Source organism: Coregonus clupeaformis, chromosome 37, assembly GCF_020615455.1.
Source record: "Coregonus clupeaformis isolate EN_2021a chromosome 37, ASM2061545v1, whole genome shotgun sequence".
NCBI classification, from domain to species: Eukaryota; Metazoa; Chordata; class Actinopteri; order Salmoniformes; family Salmonidae; genus Coregonus; species Coregonus clupeaformis.
The window spans coordinates 28,689,161-28,699,812 of NC_059228.1; the positions used below are offsets into that span (position 1 = coordinate 28,689,161).

The following is a 10,652-nucleotide window of genomic DNA, read 5'->3' on the forward strand; positions in this document are numbered from 1 at the left end:
ATGACCAAATAAACAAATAAGATGACAGGCATGTTAAATCAATTAGATTTTATTGCTCACCTCTCATTCATTCACACTTCCAAGTAGTCTTTCTTACATCCAAGTATGTACACTTCTGTTTATAAGCATCATTAGGTGACGTCTTTTAAATAAGTAATAGAGGAGATACCAGTCAAAACTATTTGCAACAGCAAAAAACTTTTGAGGCTCAAGCTTATTTTTAACCCATTCCTAGTTACAATGAGCTAATGTAAACCAAAGCTTACAAAAAAAAAAGCACTGGAGAAATAAAGCTTGTTTCTTTTCAAGTATTAATTAAATTAATTAAGGATGGACTACAATACTTCCACAATTGTCAGCTTATCATATGTAGTTACATGACATTCAACTCCTCTTTCAAATAATCTTCAAGATAAGGCTTTATAATTTAGTGTTACAATGGCCACCATTGGCTTTAGCTTTCATGTGGCAAGATAGTGGAACACAGCATAAACACAAAAGCACTCACATATGCAAAAGAACACATGGGAACAGTCATTTGTAATAGCCATGGGATTGTGGAAAAGTCTGGTTTGTTTGAGCTCTCATGTCATGCATGACCTGGACTTTCTCTTCAGTTGGAGACACGGTCACTCTCCACATTCTTATTCGGTTTAGGGAAGAAATTATAATAACCATGCTTTATATTCATATTCACATTTAGAAAATAAGGCGTTTTCACTTCATGACTTGCATGATCTCTGCTTCAGTGGCCTGCACTTTCTTTTCAACTAGTGTAGTTTTTGCTCCCCTGGCTAAAGCCTGCTTGATTGTACTGCTGGCCACCCTGCTGGAAGAACTGTTCAAACTGTCCTCCTTGGTTCAAATTCTGACCCCCTCGCCAACCTCCTCCCTGACCTCTTCCCCTACCATCACCTCTTCCTCTACCCCCGCGACCCCCTCGGCCACCCCTGTCCTGGTGGCGACCGCCTTCTTGATTTTGGTTGTCGTGTTGGTAACCACCTCCTCCTCCGCCCCCTCCTCCTCCCCCTTGATGCCCTGCTGCAGGGTAACCAGGGCCCTGAAAGCCCCCTTGAAATTTTCCACCCCCGTGACCTCCTCTCCCCCCACCCCCTTGGTGGCCACCTCCTTCCTGGTAATGACCCTGGTAACCACCACCCCCCACCACCACCACCACCACCTCCTCCTCCTCCTCCGTCCGACCAGCCTCCCTGCACCTTGCCCCCTCTGCCGCCCCCTCCTCCACCCCTCCCGCCCCTTTCATAACCCCCTCCTCCTCGCTCGTAACCCCCTCGGCCCCCCTGAGAGTGCTGGTCGTAGCCCCCCCTGACGCCTCCTCGTCCACCCCCGCCGTAGTGTCCACCTCCCTGAGGACCGTCTTGCCTCTTCTGCCAGGAAGGCATCTCTGGTGGGGGCGCCTCAATCTCAGTGGGTCGCCCACCTCTGTCTGGCACGCGTCCCATCAGAACCTGCTCAACAAGACACAACAAAAAAGAAAGCCAATAGTTAATCAACAGAATGTGTACAAGCCAAGGGGTGTTGTCTGACAGCACAGCCGAAGTAGCCTAAATAGTTTTAAAATATTTTCTTGATTTGAAGTATAAAAAAACAGAATGTGACAGCAGCACTTAAGGTAGCATTGAGATTAAACGTTAAAAGTTAGCAAGTGCGGAATTACAAATCTGCTCCCTACCTTGTTAATGGCACAAGCAGTCCTCTCCCTTATCCTGCCGCTACTTGTGCGCATAATCTTGGAGAGGTCCTCTCGTGCAGCAAAGAGGTGAGCCACCGAGACTTTGCTCTTTGTGGCGAGGGTTGAACGCAGAGGCGGGTATACATTGGCCAGCTTTTCAGCATGTTTCTGTGTAACAATAGAAATACATCAGTCTCTACATACAGTACTCAATTGTTTACAGTACAAATGCATTGTGATTGCAAATATGCTGTAAATGAATAACAGACTACAACCACAACCAGTTACAGAGGTCTCACCTTAGCTTTGTCAGACCAACCAAAGGACTGAACTGTCACGTCAAGACGTTTCAACAACATTTTCCTTCGGACTTCATACTCGTTCACAAGTGCTTGATTGATGGCTTCGATTTTTTCCTGTAAAATAGATCATATGTAGATTAGATTAGAGAGTTTAATAGTCACATGTACAGGGTTGCAGATATAATTACAGGGTACAGTGAAATATAGTATAGTACAGTATAGTACGCTGCTTAAGAATGTTTGTTGTTGTAACATATTTTGGTTTGAAGTGGGAAATGTATTTTGCTTTATTGTTTTTAAGGGTATTACAAAGTGAACTGGTCCAAGTGCCTTCTTCATCAGAGGACCCCCAACATGAGTTGATGGCACTTTGGCTAGAGCTTCTTTCAGCTGAGGAAAAAAGGAGAGAATATTAATGTTGAGAAAACCAGACCTTAGCTAAAGTATAGCTGCATTCAACAAAAAGACACACCTATCATAACATAAAAAAGCATTCTGCCATAGCCTGGTGTGACATGGACTGACCTTCTTCTCGATCCCACTGAAGAACTGGAACATGGTGATGTTGGCTGGGGGTTTGGACATGCCCAGGGACACACAGATTCCCTTCAGCTCCATAAAGACAACACTGCCCCCGGCCTCCTGGGCTGCCTTCTGAGGCTTGTTGACCAGGATCATCCTGGAGGCCTCCAGCTCCGAGATCAGAAAGGCTGAGAGAGAGAGCATATCATTCAAACGGCAATCATCATACTGTATTAATATGAATTCTATAAATTATGGGGAAACTGACAACACAGAGAGAAGGTTGACTTATGCTGTTCACATACTGATGAGCAGTAGGCAGTTTGTCTTGTTGAGGAGCCTCTGGGTGACATCTCCTGTGGTGAGGACATTGTAAGGACAGGCCAGCTCAGACAGAAGACCACTCATCTCCAGCTGGAACCCCTCTGCCTCACTGGGACCTGGGTGGGGTAGATGGAGAGTTGGTGCAAGAACAACTCAGGGAACTATCTTTTTCTTTTATTATTCAATTTACAAACACTGAGATGAGTTAAGATGAAAAGTGACTCACAGTTGGTGGCATGGACGTTCTCCTCCAGCTGACAGTAGAGCTTGAGCTCTGAGACGATCCAGGCACACACCTTGGTGAACTCTGGTGCTGCTGCTCCCCCGCTCACCGCAGCCTCCAGTGCTCCATCCTCCAACAGTGGGCCTTGGTACCTGAGAAAACAAAGACAGTAATAACCTCATAAGACTTTCACTAAAAACCCATACTTACCAGTTTATCTAGCTAGTCATTAAAGCCGCAATCAACAGTTGAAATTTTTTTGTAAAAAGCTGAGGGATAGAGCTCGAGAAATGTAACCACTCAAATTCATAGAAAGAGCTATGGATGCAAGGACTTACCATCCATGATAACAAAATTGATATCAAAATTATAGTTTTAACCATGCTTTGAGGCTATATAGTGTTTGTTTACATTTACTTTGTTTAGAAACATTGGAGTAAAACAAGCTTATATTCTGGGTTCTGATGGGGTACATAATATGTACCCATTGATTCTTGAAGAAGATAACTTATAAACGCCTCATGAGCTTAGTTCAACTGTGGTACCCCATCAGATATTATTATTAACTTATACAGTGAGGGAAAAAAGTATTTGATCCCCTGCTGATTTTGTATGTTTGCCCACTGACAAAGACATGATCAGTCTATAATTTTAATGGTAGGTTTATTTGAACAGTGAGAGACAGAATAACAACAAAAGAATCCAGAAAAACGCATGTCAAAAATGTTGTAAATTGATTTGCATTTTAATTAGGGAAATAAGTATTTGACCCCTCTGCAAAACATGATTTAGTACTTGGTGGCAAAACCCTTGTTGGCAATCACAGAGGTCAGACGTTTCTTGTAGTTGGCCACCAGGTTTGCACACATCTCAGGAGGGATTTTGTCCCACTCCTCTTTGCAGATCTTCTCCAAGTTATTAAGGTTTCGAGCCTGACGTGGCAGCTCGAACCTTCAGCTCCCTCCACAGATTTTCTATGGGATTAAGGTCTGGAGACTGGCTAGGCCACTCCAGGACCTTAATGTCCTTCTTCTTGAGCCACTCCTTTGTTGCCTTGGCCGTGTGTTTTGGGTCATTGTCATGCTGGAATACCCATCCACGACCCATTTTCAATGCCCTGGCTGAGGGAAGGAGGTTCTCACCCAGGATTTGACGGTACATGGCGCCGTCCATCGTCCCTTTGATGCAGTGAAGTTGTCCTGTCCCCTTAGCAGAAAAACACCCCCAAAGCATAATGTTTCCACCTCCATGTTTGACGATGGGGATGGTGTTCTTGGGGTCATAGGCACCATACCTCCTCCTCCAAACACGGCGAGTTGAGTTGATGCCAAAGAGCTCGATTTTGGTCTCGATTTTGGTCTCATCTGACCACAACACTTTCACCGAGTTCTCCTCTGAATCATTCAGATGTTCATAGGCAAACTTCAGAAGGGCCTGTATATGTGCTTTCTTGAGCAGGGGGACCTTGCGGGCGCTGCAGGACTTCAGTCCTTCACGGCGTAGTGTGTTACCAATTGTTTTCTTGGTGACTATGGTCCCAGCTGCCTTGAGATCATTGACAAGATCCTCCCGTGTAGTTCTGGGTTGATTCCTCACCGTTCTCATGATTATTTCAACTCCACGAGGTGAGATCTTGCTTGGAGCCCCAGGCCGAGAGAGATTGACAGTTCTTTTGTGTTTCTTCCATTTGCGAATAATCGCACCAACTGTTGTCACCTTCTCACCAAGCTGCTTGGCGATGGTCTTGTAGTCCATTCCAGCCTTGTGTAGGTCTACAATCTTGTCCCTGACATCCTTGGAGAGCTCTTTGGTCTTGGCCATGGTGGAGAGTTTGGAATCTGATTGATTGATTGCTTCTGTGGACAGGTGTCTTTTATACAGGTAACAAACTGAGATTAGGAGCACTCCCTTTAAGAGTGTGCTCCTAATCTCAGCTCGTTACCTGTATAAAAGACACCTGGGAGCCAGAAATCTTTCTGATTGAGAGGGGGTCAAATACTTATTTCCCTCATTAAAATGCAAATCAATTTATAACATTTTTGACATGCGTTTTTCTGGATGTTATTCTGTCTCTCACTGTTCAAATAAACCTACCACTAAAATTATAGACTGATCATTTCAGTGGGCAAACGTACAAAATCAGCAGGGGATCAAATACTTTTTTCCCTCACTGTAAGTCCAAAAATGTCCTTAACAAAAGGAGCTGTGCGTGCTGGACAATTCCACGGTTACAGAATTACTCTTTGACTCCATTTTTTCACTTAAAAAATGTATGCCAAACAAAAAACTGTTGATTTCAAAGTTTAACAAACCACACAACTCTATGCACAAAGACTACTTTTAACAATTTCCCCTGAAAATAGTCCAAAACTAATTTAGTGGAAGAATTGTGTAAATAAATGCAAACTTTGGTAACAGGGTAATAGTAAAATCTACCTCAGGTTTTTATGCTACCACGTTTCCCCAAAACTCTTAAATATCTGCTCCGAATTAAGATTCAAAGATGTCTGCAGAAAGAATGGGGTGTCGGCTATGACATGGCACCTTGAGTTTGAAGAAATCCATTTTTGTTATTGAACTACAGTATGTGAAGTGGATTTACACCCGGTAACGGAATTACATCATGGTTCCCTGATCTGTACTACACATAAATGTATAATTATGGATATGAATGTCATTCTCCTCATGTTTCACAAGTTTGGACATCACAGCGTTGCAGAGCAGAACACAGTACAAGAGTACAGTTCAGTAGAGTATAGTTCAGTACAGTACAATATACTGTACTCTACTTTTCTTTACTGTACTACTGTACTGTATTGGACTGTACTGTATTGTACTATACTCTACTGTGCTTTACTCACTGTACTGTACTGGGCTATCCAAACTTGTGAAACATACGTCTATGATAGGTTCAGATTTGGTCTAGTGCGGATGTTAAAATCAAGGCCAGGGTGGACTGACCCAATTTAAACTACTTGTCAACGTCCATGTATGTCCGGTGTCGGTCGGTCAGTGGGTGAGGATGTTGGTTACAGTAAATCGAACGAGAGGGGGCTTATGGGTAGCTGTCAGTAAGAGCTGGGAGAGGTGACATTAACTGGTGAGAGAGAGAGGCAGAGAGAGAGAGAGAGAAAGTGATAGAGAGAGGGAGAGGTTGATCAGACATACTGTTTTAACACTCTTGGTTTGAGCACCTGACAACAGAAAGACAAAGAAAACTTATGAGCTGAACATAACAGTATGTCAGTGGAAGGGAGGACAGTAGCAGTTGACCCAACTGTGGTTTGTAACTATTATGATTTCCAATTGTAGCCAATTCAGTTGCAGTAATTCAGTTACAGATTTTTTGTAATTCTGTTACCAATTTGGTAATGGAATTAGGAGTTTGAATCACTTAAAATAGATATCAGTAAAATCACTATAACTAATTGTTAGGTCTACCATTACTTGTTACTTCTGTGAACTTTCATTATCCTCCCTCCTCATGAGGGAGAGAAATTAGAAAATATCTTAAAGATATGTGGGTTTTTGGTAACGGAATTATAAGGCACAAGACAATATTTCTTAAACTTACAGATGGTAAAACATTTTTCCAAAACTAAATATAAGTGTTGATATTAGTTGGCAGGGGTCTTTACGTCAACAATTTTGTGTTTATATGTATTTCTGATACCTTTTAAGACTTTTTCTGGTAGATGTTTTCTAAGACCCCCTTTCCATCTGTTTAGAAAAGAAATCAAAGTATTTTACTTATGCCTAATTTTTCTGATTAAAAATGGTTGACAAATGTATCTATGCCTTCATTTCCCAAAAATATAGACTCTTAGCTTTCATTTGACCCCCCATTTGATATGCTTATATGAGCTTCACATGTTGGTGCTCATGGGTCCTTTTCTATGGAAATGCACTGCTTCAATTGACAAGTAATGGCGTCTTTTTGTAGGCACTATCTCTGTCATAGTTCGTTGGACAAAGCCTATGGGGAAATTAATATTTTTTTGATAAATACCAAAAATAAGATCTGTGGTAAACACAGGCTTATGAAATCTTATACATTTTGTTCTATGAGATCATCATCAGCTAACCTCACATTGTTAATTTTGAAGCACATAAGTAATTGTAAAAAAGCACATAAATGCTTTATAATTCATAAAGGTCATGTTAACAGACTGATATTATCTCATAGAACAAAACGTATAAGATCTACTAAACCTATGTTAATCTCATACCTTACTTTCGGCGTTTATCCCAAAACCCCATTATTTCCCCATTGATTTTCCCGATAGGAATGGCTGAACGAAACAGCGGTAACTAATTCATTTCCGGTTTTTACGACTACAAGCCGGCGAGCTCTACTGAACTGATTTTACTGTGAATAGCAACCAGTCATGAGATAAGTGGGACCTTCTGGCATATCTTGTTTCCAGCTTCAGTGTATTCATAACACTGAGGCGGTGCCTGCTCTCTGAATGAACATCAACCGGTTGGCATGATAGGTAGATTCAGCCAAAATGGATAGGTCACTTTTACATTCACAATATAATGAAAAGGAAGTCATAAGGCCGTATAGCCAGCTAGATGCCACAAAAATGTATGAAAGACCCTGCAGAGCTTAGTTTACTACTCAGCTGTCTCTGGCTGTGACAGTTGACCGATGACAGGCAGTCAACGTATCAGCTACCGTTAACGTTAGCTAAATTAACCAGCTGAGCAAGCTAGTTAAAACATAAATCAGATAGGCTAAATAAAGACTATTCTCATCGAAAAATTGTTTAAACCTACCCCAGATCTTCCAGTGAGTCAATAATATCTGTCTCCATTTCTGTGATGAACCTTCAATTGATTAAACCGCAAGAATAATCTAATATCACTGAAGAACAACACTTCTGCTGGGTTGGCATGCTGGGTCCTAACTCAACCTCTTACTGGTGATAGGGCTGACCGATACAATGCCTGTGCAGAATGCCTCGCCGAGTAGGATTTCAATTTGAAAGTATTAGACGTGTGCTCGAGAATAAAGTCGAAATAAAATGGAGGTAATAGTGTCAACAGGTCGAGAGTAAACGCCAAATGTAACGTCGAGAATAAATGCGAAATATTAGCAAGGCTATTTTTTGAAGATTAACATAGGGGATTTGGTGAAATGCATGTATCCCTAGCTCCCTATTGATGTGCGCGCCACCGTTGAAATGCCTGAGTAAAATGACCTGGTGAAACAATACTTGAGAATTGGATTTAGTAAGAAGGAAATCCTTGCTCTTTTAGCACATAATAACCATATTATTATAAGTATTAGGCCCTGGAAAAGGTTGTGCCACAGATTATTTTCAGAAGGAGGAACCGTGGTTACATATATAGGTAGCGACGGGCGTGTTGTGTGTGTAAGCAGCAGTGGAGGCTGCTGAGAGGAGTACGGCTCATAACAATGGCCGGAACAGAGCAGATGGAATGGTATCAAACACATGGAAACCATGTGTTACCATTCCATTATTCCACTCCAGCCATTACCACGAGCCAGTCCTCCCCAATGAAGGTGCCACCAACCTCCTGTGGTATGAAAATGTATGCACTCACTAACTGTAAGTCGCTCTGGATAAGAGCGTCTGCTAAATGACTAAAATGTCAAATGTATGCAGGTGAGTGTGTGGGCGATAAAAAAAATAAGGGCGAAACAAACTGGCCATCAATCTAATACACTCATTCAAACAGGCGTCACTGGGCACTCACGCTTATCAATCTAATGATCGAATAACTCGCAAACACACACCCCAAGTTTCTCCCTGGCAATTTCAGACTATAGGCATACACACTTCTGACCGCCATGGTGCGTTATGAGTAAAAACAAAAAACGCTATTGGCAATGTCACTGAATGCGAAGAGAACTGGAGTTAAGTCCCTGTCAGTCTGCCCTCCGAATTCGTTACAACGTTCTGCTGCTTAGCAGAACACCTTGCAAAAAATCTATGCATAATGTAAACTATTAACGACCTTGTCCATGGTGCTTTATTAACAGAGGTTTTCCCCCTTATGGCGACTATAGGCTAGTAGGCTACGTGAGCACACCCAATAAAAACGAATTATCTTGGGATCCTGGAGACCGGGGGCTATGCGTGTGTATGTTCCATGTCACGCTGCTCTCCAAATTAACAACACCTCCATTTTGCAGCCATTATAAAACTATAGCTGCCCACTATATTGAGTAGCCTAACCTGTAGGCAAATCGTACACTACAGTGGGCAAGTGAAAGTAAATTATACGCTTATCCAACGGCTGCGGGAGGAATGAACAATGAAGCACCAAGGGTTTTAAGCAAGGACCAACTCTCCACTCCTGCATGCGCAAACCAGCATACCTCATCCAAATCCGTGTGGTTCCTCCTTCTGAAAATAATCTGTGGCACAACCTCTTCCAGGTCCTTAATAGGCCTATTTATAATCATATGGTTATTATGTGCTAAAGGAGAAAGGATTTCCTAAGTATAGTTTCACCAGGTCATCTAACTGCAGGCATTTAAATGGTGGCGCGCACAGCAACAGGAAGCCGGGAGCCATGCAGTTAACCAAATCCCATACTTTCATCTTGAAATATAACGGCGACATTATTCTCAACATTTTGACTTTATTCTCAAAATAAAATGTCGAGTTTATTCTCGAAATATTGCCACTTTATTCACGAAATTTAATTTCGACTTTATTCTCGAAATATTGCTACTTTTTTTGAAGTACCATCGTCCAACATCCTCACCCGGCAATAAATTGTAGATGGTCTGTGCCATTTGACCACCACTAGGGGGTGGTGTTTGACAACATATTTCCCATGTTTACATTTCCTAGTTTAGAGAAAGGTTTCACCTTTCACTTTAGATGTCAGTAATTTCAGATATCTAAATAGAACATGAAAGGCTTTTTTTTCTTCCAGATGTTGCCTACTCTTTATTCTCTGCAGACTAAAGAGACATATCTTCAAGATAAATTAGATATAAATGCACCTGTACCTGCTCTCTGTGGAAAACATCCTGCTGTGGACTCCATCTTCCTTCTCTACTTCCCACTGGATCAATAAGTCACAAATACTGGTATTACATTCTCCTTAAAAAGATAAAAACATATTTATGTTTTTATGAGATAGAAATGTGGGCAATGCCACAATGGGCTTGTGTACAAAGAGTCTGATAAACAGGATTATCTTTTTTATTTGGCGGTTTACAGTGTAAACAGTTAACAGCTGTTTATCTTTATGATATGGTGCCCCCCAGTCAAGATACAACACATATAGGCCTACTAAGCAGAGAGAGCGAAGACAGAATTGGAAAATCAACCCATTGCACATGGTCGACAAGATGGAGCAGGACAACAGTATTGCAACACAGTATCGAGCAGATTTATACATAATAGTAAAATAGGAAAGATATGGGAAATGGGTACTAACAGCGTATGGTTCATAAGATTAATGTAAAACTTATATAAATATGTTATCGCTTATATTTTTCTTTTGTAGAAAAATGCACAATATATATTTTTTTGAAATACCATAACCCCAAAATCCTCCATCAAGGTGTAAATGTAAAATGTAAATGTAAGGTAATAAC

At 41.5% G+C, this 10,652-nt stretch overlaps 1 protein-coding gene across 1 annotated transcript; it reads right to left on the bottom strand.

Moving 5' to 3' along the window:
* Positions 1–33: 33 nt before the first annotated feature.
* fam98a (family with sequence similarity 98 member A) lies at positions 34–8,219 on the bottom strand. Its single transcript, XM_041866246.2, is given in 9 exon segments — positions 34–1,126; positions 1,128–1,469; positions 1,694–1,861; positions 1,993–2,109; positions 2,305–2,385; positions 2,521–2,705; positions 2,823–2,957; positions 3,068–3,216; positions 7,847–8,219. Coding segments are annotated over 9 exon segments (1,575 nt in total). The 5' UTR covers positions 7,885–8,219; the 3' UTR covers positions 34–766.
* Between the last annotated feature and the right edge of the window lie 2,433 nt (positions 8,220–10,652).